At 43.3% G+C, this 14,458-nt stretch overlaps 1 protein-coding gene across 3 annotated transcripts in view; it reads left to right on the forward strand.

The window, feature by feature from the left end:
* The window catches only part of CDK12 (cyclin dependent kinase 12), a 246,187-nt gene that overhangs the window by 171,356 nt on the left and 60,373 nt on the right, over positions 1-14,458 (forward strand). The window contains exon 14 of one of the 3 annotated variants that reach the window (XM_030220776.1): positions 191-2,066. The exons of 1 other annotated variant lie outside the window; for it this stretch is intronic. In XM_030220776.1, coding sequence (XP_030076636.1) covers positions 191-912 — 722 coding nt within the window. In that variant the 3' untranslated portion in view covers positions 913-2,066. Of the gene's footprint in view, positions 1-190; positions 2,067-14,458 lie in introns of those variants that run through there. One more of the 3 variants, XM_030220777.1, reaches the window with a different exon arrangement.

Here is a 14,458-nt window from a genome sequence, read left to right on the forward strand (position 1 = left end):
CTTTAATGATGATCTAGCCCAAAGATGGGGCTAGTCTGAGAACCTTGACTGAAAAGTTGCATGCCAGTGTCTGGCACAGGTGATGAAGGGCAGGAGGCTGTTCTTTGTGTAAATTTATTTTTTTCTTTATTTTTGTTAATTATACATTCTGTAATTTTAAAGATGTTTAAAAGAAGTGACTGTTCTACAGTTTATCCTCATATTCTTCCGCCAGAGAAGAGGCCCCCTGAACCTCCTGGGTCGTCGTCGTCATCTCCGCCGCCTCCACCTCCACTGATTGAAGGGGATGCCTCTGTCCCAGCACAGGAACTAAACCCAGTGGTGACAGCTGCCCTACTGCAGCTTTTGTCCCAACAGAAAGCTGAGCCGCCGCCACCCCCACCACCTCCAAGCAACCCAGTGAACGAGCTCCAAGCCTTAAGGTCCACGGACTATGCCAGGTCGCAAACACCCAGGACTTACAGTACTGAGGGGCCAGAAGGGGGATTTGGTGCTTCTAGTGATGACCTGGAGTCTGGCCAGCCATTAACAGATTCCCTACCAGAAATGGTGGGAAAAAATAGGACCTTTTCCAGCTCTACCAGCCACACTGGGGAGGACAGTGGCTATCAGGGCACAGGATCTGTCCAATTCCCAGGGGACCAGGATCTCAGATTTGGAAGAGTTCCTATAGCATTGCATTCAGTTGTTGGCCAGACTGCAGTGAAAATAGAGGGGAATAACACACTGGTGTATCCGGAGGCTAAACTCCAAACATACAATGAGCTGGGACCAGGAGCAGCAGGCTCAAGCAGTACAGGAACAGGTCACAGTTGGAGTGTTTCAACCCAGGCAACTACTTTGGGGAAGGTCTATCGAGGGACTGGTCATCTGCCTCCTAGAGGGGGCAGGGGCAGAGGAGTTCCTTATTAGTCCAGAGACTTCACTGTTTGGCTTTCTTGGTTTTCTGCTCTCCCCTGTGTTTTCTCAGCCTGCAGAGAAATGATTTGCCAGAGCCCAGGTACCAGCTGCTGCAAAAATCCTGTTCCTTAACTAGCTGCTGAACAGTGCCCTCCAATCTCCAGTAGTCCACATCTGTATCTTCCTAGGCAGACTTCTGTCTTCTGCTTAGATTTGGCTACTGACAAGGCAGACAGTTGGCTGCACAATTAGCAGTCAAGATATGTTTGTTAGGCTCGGGGCCAAGGCATCTCAGAATACAGAAAGTCTGCTGGTCATACCTCTGGCTGTGGGAGATACTGTACATTATGCCCTCTCCCCCAAATTTTCTAATGGTTATGAAATGGAGCTCACCTGCCTGATCTTGGGAGTCATGAGAGGACACCTGGCTGTGTATACAACTTGTTTATATTTTAGCAGATCTATTCTTTTGATTTGAGAAGCTGCTGGATATATATCCCTCACTCTTGTCTACTCCTTAGTAAAGATTATTGGTGACCTGTCTTATTTTAAGATAGTTGACTGCCGTGGGGAACGACATGGACTTTTGAAGGTTTGGTTTGGTATCTTTTTTTTTCCACACCTTCAAAAGAGAGAGTGAGTGTTTCTGGATGCTCAGACCTAAACAAAGATTCCAAGATTGTTGGAAAACATTTGTTTTTGGGGGTGGGGGGGGGGGGAAGGGAAAGAAAATAAATTTTCCTTATGAACCTTTGCAAACTGGGGTAGATAACTTTTGAACATGTAACACTGTGCACTATGATACGAAACTCCTGGCACTGCTGACTTTGGATATATATATATATATATATATATATATATATATATATATTTCACTCCCCTCAAGGACTGGGAGTGAAGACCAAATGGCCAGGATCCTTAATGAATACGCACAAAGGAGATTTGCATGTCTGCCACCTCCATTGTATGAAGCTTTTCTTATGCATATTCACTTCAGATGTCCTGAAAACCTGATCTGTTGGCAGCCCTTGGACTGAAGGGTACAGAGAAGAGTCCATAAAAAGTGTGTGCAGTTACCTATCTCCTCAGGATTACCCTAGTTTAAATTATGAACAAGTATGCAAGCTCTACTCAGTCTAGCAAAGGAGAGCCCACCCCCCAAAAAATCAAAACAAAAACCCAAAACATTAGGCACTGAAACTTTCAAAATGTTAGCTTGTCAAAAATAACCTGACTCTTGACAGTTGGTTGTCACATTTAATGGCCAAATTGAAGGAGTGAGAAAATGACAACCACTCAGAGAAATCTAGGTGCTAGAAAGCAGTGCTATAAATATAAGAAAAATGAATGTCTCAAAAGAGGTTTACCAGCAGATCGGAGGAAATCAGCAACACAAATGTGAAGCAAAGGTCATTGTAGAGGTCCTCAGATGGGACAATCAGGCAGAGTCAAAATTCCAGGGAAGCACTTTTATTAAAGGACCCAATATGGCCTGTGTTTCGGCAAATGCCTGCGTCGTCAGAATCCAATTGTGTTATTAGGTGTTTTCCTTTCAACATCTCTAGGTCACAATTGCAAAGACACAGCTAATTATTTTCATTGCTGGCTATTTTTGTTTGCCGTCTCTTTGCAATTTTGACCTAGAGATGTTGAAAGGAAGACACCTTACAACACAATTCAGTTCTGACCCCTGACGCTGGCATTTGCTGAAACATGGGCTGTGTCGGGTCCTTTAATAAAAAGGCTTCCCTGGAATTTTGACTTCACTTTTTTGTCCCATCTTAGGTCCTCTACACTTACTTTTGCTTCAAAAGAGGTAAAGCCAGGTTCCAGTGGAAAATACTTAGTGAAAATAGTTAAGCTCATACAGAAGTCTTCAGCATTGAAGAAAGACTCATGTGAATCTACACACCTGAATCAATCATTTGTCCCTCTAGTACATGTCTTCCCCCAAACTGTGGGTCTTGTCCCTAAAATGGGATTGCAAAACCCACGTTTGGGGTCACAACCTGTGTGGATTAATAGAAATATCTACAGAGGTTGCATGTTGCTTGTTTTGAGCTACAGAAAAGCTGTGTTTGTGGTTTTCTTGTCATTAATAGTGTGCACTTCTTTGAAAAGAGGGCATCCTTTTTTCTGATAGTGCACACACTGTCAGGGGAAAATTGAGCCCTACCAATGATATTGCTCCTGCAACAATAAAATAGGTTAAATAAAATAATTTTAAAAAAGGCACAAGAAATGACACACAACAAGTTTTGGGCAACACACCTCTAATTTTGGAAACAGCCCTTAAACATAAAAAGCTGTTTAGCCTGCTGAGGTTTCAAGCCAGAGATCATTTGAAAAGTCTGTAGGCTCTTCATTAACCCTTTAGTGTCCAGTGTTCCCATATGGCTTAGTACGGGAACATTGGACACTAAAGTTAATTTAAAGCTATTTTCACAGTATGTCAAAATATTCATGGCTATGCCACAGTTATACTAGACAGATACAGTGGTTTAGGCATGTGGACTTATATGAAGGCTTCCTTCAAAGCTGAATTGACCTACTGTGTGAGTATAACTTCTCTCTCTCTCTCTCTTTCCTCTGACTGGAACATCTTTTGAGGAGTACTAATATTTGTTATTTATTACGGCTAATGTGGTTTATACTAGTATCTTTGACTATACCCTAGTCCATTGTGTGGCAAAATGTGTCATTTTTATTGTTCCACCCGATGCATTCTTTGGTAGTTAATTCAAAGCTGCAGGTCATTCTTTGATTGTCTCAGTGGTGATCTGTTTACCCTGAAATGGCCAGCTACCTTTTTACTTAACCCAAAACACTGAAGATGTGAGGCCGTCTCTGCAAGTAGGCCTCCCGTGGGGGTGGTGAGGAAGAATGGAGTTCCATCAGAACAGCCTTGGATAATTTAGAACAAACACTTTTAGCTTAACCAACCAGGGTTCCTCTAAGGTTCAGGTATTATGTATCCAGACATTGGTTTAAGTCAGTCAAGCAGCACAATAAAAATAGGGCAAGGAGAAAGCCAAAGTGTAGTGGCTGCTAGGGTACTGTTAGAATTTGTATAATTTTTGTATAGAAGTAACTGATTAAAAATCCTATTTTTTAAATATAGCCAATATGGAGATCAGGCTGTTGCATAGGCTGAAGCAGGCAGCCCAGTTGCTTCATGTTTACAAAGTAACATTCTTGCCTCACTTCAGATTTTTTTTTTTTTTGGGGGGGGGGGGGGGGGGAAGGGCAGCTTCAGGGAGAGCAGAGGGATTAGTTTAACACTTACGCTGCAGTTGGCCTGACCCCCGTGACACAGCTCCCTTTAAATGTTGGTACTTTTGCTTCTGGCATTTTTTCCCTTGGGAGTTGGTCTATAATTGACTAATTAGTTGGTTTTATTTATAATTAGGTCTGCAGCTGAAGAAACTATAGTTCTTATACCTGGTTGTGCATAGTACTAGCAGTCTATGCATGTTCACTTTCTGATAAGATTAGTGTAATACACATGCAGATCTTCAGTGGAGACCACATATGGGTTAAACTGTTTAAAAAAAAAAAATGATACCAGCAGTACAAAGGTAAAACGTTCACAGTGAGCGACCCAGCCTCTGCCCCTGATTTCTATTGAATGATTCTTATTCACCTTACAGTATTGAGGTTCGCCTTGGCATTTCCTTTGGCTTCAGTAGCAGCTGTAGCTGTTTCTGCGGGCTGCAAATCTCTTTGTGCGGAAGGCAAGAAATGGGTAGCTTTATTCCAGCACATGTCTCTGCTGCCCTTGTTACTACATACTTGTTTTTGAAGTCTGGAACATCTTTCTTTTTGGTTGTACCTTTTTTCTGTGTACAGGTATTTTGTAATATATTTTCTTTCAGTTTATAAAATGAAAAGTGGAGATTGGAAAATTAAATATTTCCTGTTGCTGTAATACCTTCTGCTTGTCATTTTGATGCTGTTTAGTGTTAAGTCAGCGCTGTGTAGATGTTTATAAAACAGAGGTGTGTGTATTCTGCAAACACAAACAATAACATTTCTAGCAAGTTTAAGGCTGGTGAAGGATGTACGTTTTTGAAGAGAGCACTGTCTAATATCAAATGAGTCTGTAGCTGGCACTCCTGCTGTCTAACTGTAGTCCTTCGAAAGAGGACAGACATAATGCATACTCACCACCCAGTGGGTACAGTAGGGCTAGCATCACTAAGTTTTGTATGTGCACACTTCTCTTGCCCACAGGATAGGTACAGCATAAGCAGTGGTAGCGTAAGCTTCCCTTCCATGCATCCTTGTTTCTTTGTGGGTTAATTTCTCAGCTTCAGTACAGAACCTTGTTACCTGGAGGCCATTACAAGTAGTGGTAATTATGTTGTGAGTATCTAAGAAGGGAGACTGAATCCTTTACTATATTTTACAAATTTACCCTACCTCACTGTGCTTTATCCCACGCGTTCTTAAATTCTAATACTCGTTTTGGCTTTTATCACCTCCACTAGCGTGCTGTTCAACTATTCACCACCCTTTCCATAAAAATATTTCTTTAGATTTCACACCCCCCCCCCCCCCCCCAGTCTACTCCCTTTCACCCTTATGAACTCTTGATTAGTGCTTGGCTTCAGTTGAGAGGCCTACCTTCTGTGAATGTATACGTTGTAGGTATTCAAATGTCTCACATCTCCTCTCATTCATAGTATGCATATTTAGACCTTTAAGTCTACGCTCATGTGCTTTATGATGAAAACCTTTGTAATACCACCCTCTAGACAGAGTTCAATCTGTTTGACCTTTTAAAGGTGTGATCTCCACCATTTCACATTCTACTTCAAATGAAGGTCTCACTAGAGCAGAGGTTTTCAACCCAGTCCTCAATGCACTCCCAGCCAGTTGGGGTTTTTGGGATTTCCCTATTGAATCCAATGGGGATATCCTGAAAACCCTAACTGGCTAAGTGTGTCTTGAGGACTGGGTTGAAAACTTCCGCACTAGAGACACTTAGGCATTATCACCACCATTTTACTACTGGCCATTCTCCCTAAACACCCAAGCATCCGTTTGGCTTTTGCCATTGCTAAACAAGTAGATAAAAGTAACATTAAGAGTTTATATACTTATATTCCATTGTTTCAGCCACAGGTGTTCAAAGCATATTACTGTAGCAAAACTGATGTGTACAGAGTGCACCTATTTTTTTATGTGATCTGCATGCAAGCGTTCCTGCATGTGATGGAGCAGAGATGTACAAGTGTATATTGTGAAAAACAGAGGTTCTATATGATGACAAAACACCCTAATAAGAAAAATGCATATATGTAAAAATGATAAGTTTGAGAAACCGTCAGGCATGTCCTGCAGGCTCCATGCAGCACCTAAGTTGTTAGCTTGCTGAGCTGCCTCAGTTTTGGAATCACACAAGTAGGGGCCTGATAACGCTAGTGGTTAGGGTGGTGGACTTTGGTCCTGGGGAACTGAGGAACTGAGTTTGATTCCCACTTCAGGCACAGGCAGCTCCTTGTGACTCTGGGCAAGTCACTTAAACCTCCATTGCCCCATGTAAGTTGCATTGAGCCCGCCATGAGTGGGAAAGCGCAGGGTACAAATGTAACAAACAAAAAAAAAATTGTAGCAGCTGGGCAAGAGTGTGGCTTATGGTGTTGCATGGAGGTTGCAGGATGTGCCTATTGGTCCCTCATATTCACTATATATTTTTGCATATATGTATTTTTCATATTGGGGTGTTTTCACAGCTTTGTGGTATGTTTTTTGTTCTTGAGGTTTGTTTTGTTTGGCATGCATATTTTGTGATCTGTGCAGGTACTTAGCACGTTTTACACTTGCTCAAAAAATAGCTGTAATTGCTTCATGGGTATTTTATGTGGAATCGGGGATGTTTTGAGGTGGCTTTATAAAGGTACATAGACACTTAGGTTTCCTTTTACAAAATATGTTCCTGCCTTATCCTGGTAGTCCAGTCCAGATGCATGGGTTTATTCCACCTTGCCAGCTAGTCTAGGAGTCAAGAAAAGGAAATTAACAGGTAAGAACAAATTTCTTCTCTTTGGACATTCACATGGGTGCCTTGTTATAAAATTGCACTTTTTTTGTCTGCTGTATGCCTTGAAATAAAACTTAATACATTTTTGGCTAGTTTTGGGGGAATTGAAGCTCCTTAGAAGAGGACAGAAGTATTAAAAGATGACAATACTAGAATATACAGTAGTCTCTCCATTAATCCAACCTTTGCTAATCCAGCATATCTGAAAGACTCCCCAGGTGATGTTATCACATTGCCGATAAGAATTACGTAGATTCTCTTCCTGTTTTCCGGCTTCACATGCTAGTTGCTGGGTAGTGTTAATAAGCAATATTTTAAATAGATACCCCTATGTCTGTTCTTTGTGCATAAAGTATGACTTTCACTTATCTGACAACAGCTCGATCCTGTTTATATTGGATAATCAAGACTATACTGTATAAGAAAATCATGTAATCATTCCAGTGGTGATCTGAAGGTGAAAAGCTATGGGAGGGGGATGGGAGGGGAAAGGTGGATGGATGGATCAGAAGGTGACAACGTATGGGTGGTTATTCAAAGAGATTTAATTAGCCAGGAACTATTTCTGGCTAGTTAAATCACATGTTCAGGGCTAACTGGTTAGTGCCGCTCAAATTGTCCAGTTAGTGCCAAGCTCAAAACCAGCTATTTTAGGAGTGTTCTGAGGGCGGAGTTGGCTCTTGGCCGGTTAAGTGCTGATATTCAGCACTTAACCATATAAAGTAAAAGTGACTGCGTAAATAGGTCTGACTTTTGTGGTCATATCTTTGGGTTTCGCAGTAGCCGGTTAAGTGCTGATTCTCCGAGGACAAGCAGGCCAATTATAGCTTTAAGAGCTCGAGAGAGCACTGCGTGAGGGCCTTCCCGCCGGACTCGTCAATACAAGACCAAAAGTCTTTTTTCACCTGCAGTGACGGGAAGACGTTTGTGGCTCCTCTGTATCATTTTTCTTTGCTTTCCCTTCTGGGTTTTTCTTTAGTGGAGGAAGTAGCCTAGTGGTTAGTGCAGCGGACTTTGATCCTGGGGAACTGGGTTTGATTCCCACTGCAGCTCCTTGTGACTGTGGGCAAGTCACTTAACCCTCCATTGCCCCAGGTACAAAATAAGTACCTGTATATATGTGAACCGCTTTGAATGTAGTTGCAAAATACCACAGAAAGGCGGTATATCAAGTCCCATTTCCCTTTCCCTTTATATTACTCCTTAGTTTCCCCCTTTGGGATTTATTTTTCTTGTTTACCTTAGTCTTAGTGTATTTTGCCCTCTTCTAAGTTTCTTTTATTTTTTCGGGTTTGCAAGGCCCTCTTAGGCCTAAGCATCAGCCAGGTGCTATCCCTTACTTTTTTTGGTGATAAAGCCCCTTTTTCATTACCATAGAGGCCATTTGATTTACCATGGCTGTTTTTCCTTTCATGTCATTGAAAATTCCCAGTTGTTTTAAGCACTGTGCTCAATGCAGTCGGACCATCTCTGGAGCTGATGCCCATATCCAGTGTTTGGGGCCAGACCATAACTCTACTAACTGTATTCTTTGAAAGTGCAAAAAAGAGCACAAATCCACAGAGGCTCAAAAAGAGAAATTTTTGGAGCCAAGTATGAATCATTGATGTCAGCACTTACACCAGCATATTGGGTACATCAGTTCCCATGGCTATTAGACCTTCCACACGGGGAGTGGGCATGCATCGAGTAGGTCTCCACCTGCTCAATGCCAGCCACTATGCAGGGCCCCTGGGACTGGTTGGTATTGGACTGGATACCAAAAGATGGGAGGATTTGACGACGTCCTTGTCAGCACCGAGGGGTGTCGATGCTCAGTATCAGATGAAGGCCAAGAAACATAAGCATTGATCCCTCTTGATGCATGGTACCAGGGACTCCAAGAGAATCTAATACCTGAAAAGTGTTGGCACCAAGAGGAGTGCGCCTCTTTCTATTGAAGAGATGCCTGCACAAAGTTCTCCATGTAGCTGGGACCAGGTACCAGAGTTGACACCAATGGTTCAGCAGGCTGTCTCTGACCGGATAGCCCAGCCTTTTCTGATACTGACCCTTGAGCAGATCTGGGCCATGCTCCAAGAGCACTTAGTGGAGCTTTTACAGCAGAGTGCATTGGCATCAGGAGTGCTTCTGCCAGCTATTCCTCTAACATCTGCCTCGCAGGGCCCTCAGCCTGTGGTGAGGTCACTGACACCAATGCCACATGCGGTATCGATGTCGACAGCCGCCCATGTGGGTACTCCTTCATTATCTGTTGGAGGAACCTTCACCGGAGTTGAGAGCGGAACCTGCATCTTAATGCCATTCCAGGCGGGGACATGGCTCCTGCTACCCAAGGCAAGCCAATCTCAGCCCCCCCCCCCCCCCCCCCAAGTTGCCTGCCTAAGATAGGCTGATTTAGATGGAATTCTGACACTTATCCAACATTTTTTTCCAAACCTCATGCACATCCTGGCGAAAGCGCACTGCACATTTTGGACTGCAAGCAAGCATTGACCTTTTATCTGGAGCGGACTAGGTCCTATAGACAGTCTACCTAGCCTTTGCTTCTTTTGATCCCACAGGATAGGGGTCAGTATTGGGGAAATGCACAATTCCAATTGACTGGCAGCTTGCATATCTTTAACTTATGCCCAAGCTGGGCTGACTCTTTGAGGGTCCTGTCAAGGCTCAGAATGTCAGAGCCCACTTGAGATCAGCATCTGTTGAAGAGATTTGTAAAGCTGCAACGTGGTCTTCAAACCACACATTCACATTCCGCTATTGCCTTGAGTAAGATACCAGACACAACAGTTGGTTTGGACAGACAGTTCTGCAGAATTTGTTTAGGGTCTAGAATCCAACTCCACCCTCATAGGCTTGTTTTTTATGTTCGATGCTGCACTCTCACAACCAGTATGTATATAGTTTCAGGTTAATTGACTTTCTGTATTCGTTGTTGCGAGTTCCTGTTGTCCTACTATTGTTTTCTGTGAGCCTGGTAGCTAGGGATTCCCACATGTGAGAATTAACTGGCTTGCTTGTCCTCAGAGAAAGCAAAGATACTTACCTGTAGCAAGTATTCTCCGAGGACAGCAAGCCATTTATTCTCACATACCCTCCCACCTCTCCTTTGAGTTGTCTTTTGTAGCTCAGTTATTGTACTTCTGATCCCATGCTTGCGAGTGGTGGGAGCACTGCCTCCAGCTCTTAAAGTTATAGTACACTGGGCAGCATTTCCGCACCTGGCGCAGTGGATGATGTCACCACTTGTGAGAATAAGTGGCCTGCTGTCCTTGGAGAATACCTGCTTACAGGTAAGTATGTTCACTATATTGCGTTTAAGTGGCTATGGTTTCACCAGCTCTGTAAACCTGGAAATTCAGTGCTGGAGCTTGGGCAAGGCCCAGCATTGAATTTCCAGGTATATTATGCCGGCAACGGTCAGAATTTTATGGACATCTTGCTTTTTATCATTGTTTGAGTATCCAATAATTTTTTAACATGTTCCTGAATTGTTTAAAAGTTTCTTTTTAGTATCCTGATCATAAAATAATTGATATAGGTCTAGTCCTGAGAAGGGATTCATGCCTATGTTTTTTGTAGTTTATTATGTAACTTGTTTTCTGCTGTTTTTATGTGTTACTTTGTTTTTGCATTTTTCTGGAAGGTTAGATAATCCGTTTCAGTCTGGATGTCTGTATCTTCAGGTGTCATCAGTCTCCAGCTACACTCCTGTTTTATGCTCAGACCTTCACTTCTACCCAGTTAGCTGTTTGTTGCAGGGAGGGTGGTGGGGAGAGAATTTCATGTTGTCTGACAATGTCTGCTGAGGAAAATAATGCATCTTGAACTTTCAAAAACATTTTCTCTGCATTACCTTAAGCATTATGTAACAATGAAAACTGTCAAAATGGACCCAAGACAATCTTTTTACTATGTGTAATAAAAACATTTTTAAAACAGGAATGATTAGCACCATAGAACATTTGGGGGGGAGGGGGTTGGGGGGGCGCTAATTGTATAACAGGATATCTCAATTGAAAGTCCAAGGTGTCTCATCTCTTTTTCTTTTTTTTTTTTTTTTTAAATAAAAGCAACATTGATGCCTATGTGCCTTTATAAAACAGATGCCCAGAACCAACCCCACTAGCTTGCACAATCAAATGCACAAATCTGCACCGCCTCTATAATTGTGTAAATATATGCATGTATCTGCGTATGTCAGCATGAAAAAAACCCAGTGCCAAAATTTGACTTATAAATATTTTTCGGTCTGGCAAGCTCATGTAAAGCTATGTTACAACCTCGGCGACTCGTTTCACAAGGGCAACCTTACCTTTGACTTGCCTGCCTTCTCATAGTGGATACTAATGGTATGCAAATGTTTGAGATGGACCGAACCTTGATGCAGCAAATTGCAAAACATGCTGCATGTCGGCTAATGATCCTCAGGCAAATGAATTCTCATTATCAAGCTATCTTTGGACCTATGAGGAGGCAAGCGAGTCAAGGGTAAGGTTGCCCTTGTGAAACAAGTTACCGCTGAGGTCATAACATAGCTTTAAATGAGCCTGTCAGACTTTGAAAACAATTATATGTCAAATTTTGGTGCTGGTTTTTTTTCATGCTGTAAGTGTTCACTCCCGCTTTTATTAAAAAAAAATATTTTGTTCAATTAGGATGCATCTGTATATGTGGCAGGGAAATTAGCTCAACAGGTAGAGTACTTCCTTAGTGTTTGAAAGGTATTGGGATCAATTCCCATTCACTCTCTATCTGGCACTTCTACAGAAAAAAGGAAAGCTGAGAGCAGAGGAAGCCTTGCTGGGTAAGTGAACATTGCTTTCTCTGTACACATGCAGTGCAATGGAGAGAGAAAATCAGAGAAAAATATTTCTTCACTCCATGTGTAATTTAGCAATTGATTGCTAGAAAATGTGTTAAAAGCAGTTAATGTAGCAGGTTTTAGAAAAGGTTTGGACAAGTTCATGAAAGAAATGTCTATAACCCATTAAGGTGGACTGGGAAAATCTATTACTTATTCCTGGGATAAGCAGCAGGAAATCTCTACTTTATTCTTTTGGAATCCTGTCAGGTGTTTATGATCTGAGTTGGCTACTGTTGGAAACAGAATATGGGTTTGTTGAACCTTTGGTGTGTCCCAGTATGGTGATGCTTAGGTATTTAAGCCACACTCGGCCAGTTGGGCTTTTTAGGATATCCTGAAAACCCCAACTTGCTGGGTGTGCCTGAGGACCGGGTTGAAAACCCCTGGCCTAGAGACTTGGCTCCAAAAGAAAACATGATGCTGCTCACAAACAGACCACACAGCAGCCACTATCTTGTGCATTGTGGCTGGAGGCTTTGGATCTCATTACTCAATCGGGACTCAAGGTCACACTACCTCCACCCTCTATGCCAGCAGGTTCCCTCCATTCTGAGTCTACTCCGAGCAATTAGCCAGGTAAACAAAAGGAAAAGATAAAATGCTTCCCAAAAGTCAGTGAACGCCTATCCTGGCAAGGGCATTGCTCACAAACATTCAAGTGATAGTTATGATGGCAAAGGGAAAAAAGGTAAAAACCACTTTAAAATAGCACATTTCATCCCGTGACTCTTCTCTGGTATTTAAACCCACCAAAGCAGCAAAACATCCACTCACAGTGCCATGCCCCTGTTCAGTTCAGGAGCCTTGGGCACGATCATGCTCAATTCTCAAGATTAGTTATGTCTGCTCTTATACAGCTTCTGTAGCACTTTATGCATGACAGTATTTCCAACTGAAGCTCCTCCACAACAGCCTTTTCATGTGAAAACAGTCTAGCTGCAGGAGAGCCCTCCGGGCTCACCAGGTTCTTAATTTCTTTAGTCCACACAGCAGTCACCTGATGGTCTGCTCCCCCTAGATTCTCCCCTCCCCCAATGTTGCCACCACTGAAATCTTTTCCCAGGAAATGCAGACTCTCCTATCTCAAATTTTCTTCCACATTACAAATACTATATTCTCCAAGGACAAGCAGGCTTATTCATTCTCACCAGTGGGTGATGCAGACCCGCGTCGCCCGGTCCTGAATTTACAAAAGTCTATTGAGAGCTTTGTGGAGTGTGAGACATGCTCCACAGGACATGAGCTAGTGCCTTCCTGCCCGCCATGCAAACATGGTCTCAGTTCTTTTTCTACAATGCTGAGGAGAGGGTGTGTCTTTTTACAGTCTCGCATCGCTCAATCCTAGAGAGCTTTTTTGTGTCTTGGTTATTTTTTTTTTTCATCCTTTATTGTGTTGCTGTTGTTGAACCTCCATCCTTTAATTTTCCCTTAAGTTCTTAGTTTTGCCCAGTTTTAAGTTTCTTTTTATTTTTTGTGGTCAAGCCACTTTTAGAACTTGACTTCAGCCGAGAACTTTCCTTTTCTTTTTTGTCGTGCCATTTGTCCCTTTTTAGGCACCATCGCTTCATTTAATTTAGCAGAGGACGTTTCTCCTTCCATGTCCATGAAGGTTCCCAGTGGCTTCAAGTAATGTACCCATGCATTCAGACTGTCCATCGTCTGACCCAACCCCGAGGCAACGTGTGGATTCAACATCGTCCTCTTCAAGGAGCCTCAGTGACACGTTTCAGGCGAAGGCCAAGAAGCATCGTCATCAATCCTTGATGTATTGTGCTGGGAGCTCCGCGGTGTCAAAGGATTCAGAATCTGAGAAGTGTTGGTGCCGGGAGGACCATTCCCCCCTCCATACTGGACCGATGTGTCGGTCTCTCAGCAGCCAAGACCCCTGCTCGTGTATTGACCCCGGAAAATCTGCAACCTGATCTGGTACCCCAGCTTTTCCTGGTGTCGTTCCTCGATGAGTGCATCTGGGCCTTGCTCCTTGAGCTGCTGGATGGCCTCACAACAGTGTACATCGGCGTCGGGGGTGCTTGCGCCTACCCTTCCGTTGTGGTCCCGCTTGGCCCTCAACCTGTGGTGCGGCCTCCAATGCTGTACGCGTCCCCGGTTCGACTGTGACAGTGTTTGAAGCTTTGCCGGAGTCGAGGCAGGAGCCGACTTCTCGATGCTGTTCTTGAGGACGTGGTTCCTCCACGTTGTGCCAGATTAAGTCTAGTCACTTGCACCAGGAGGTTTTTTTTTGACACCAAGGAGCGCTCATGAGATTCGGAGGAGGATCCAAGGTACTTTTTCCTCAGATGAGCCCTATTGAGTTCCTTCTGGATCCTCCTCTCCATCTGAAAGGAGAAAGTCTTCTCTGAAGAGCCTTTCATTTCCTTCTATTGTTAAGAAAATGGCAGATGTCATTTCCTTTTCTTTTGAAGTGGAGGATGAGCCCAGAGCCAAGATGCTCACGGTCCTGGACTACACATCTCCTTAGGAGTCTGTGACTGCCCCTCTCCACGAGGTATTCAAGGGAGTCCTCGTCAGGAACTGGGAATCTCCTTTGTCGGTCCCTGTCATGCCCAAGAAGATTGACACCCAGTATCAGATCCAAAGTGTTCCTGGTTTTGATAGGCCTCAGTTGCCTCACAACTCCATGG

The sequence above is a fragment of the Microcaecilia unicolor genome, chromosome 12, assembly GCF_901765095.1.
Source record: "Microcaecilia unicolor chromosome 12, aMicUni1.1, whole genome shotgun sequence".
NCBI classification, from domain to species: domain Eukaryota; kingdom Metazoa; phylum Chordata; class Amphibia; order Gymnophiona; family Siphonopidae; genus Microcaecilia; species Microcaecilia unicolor.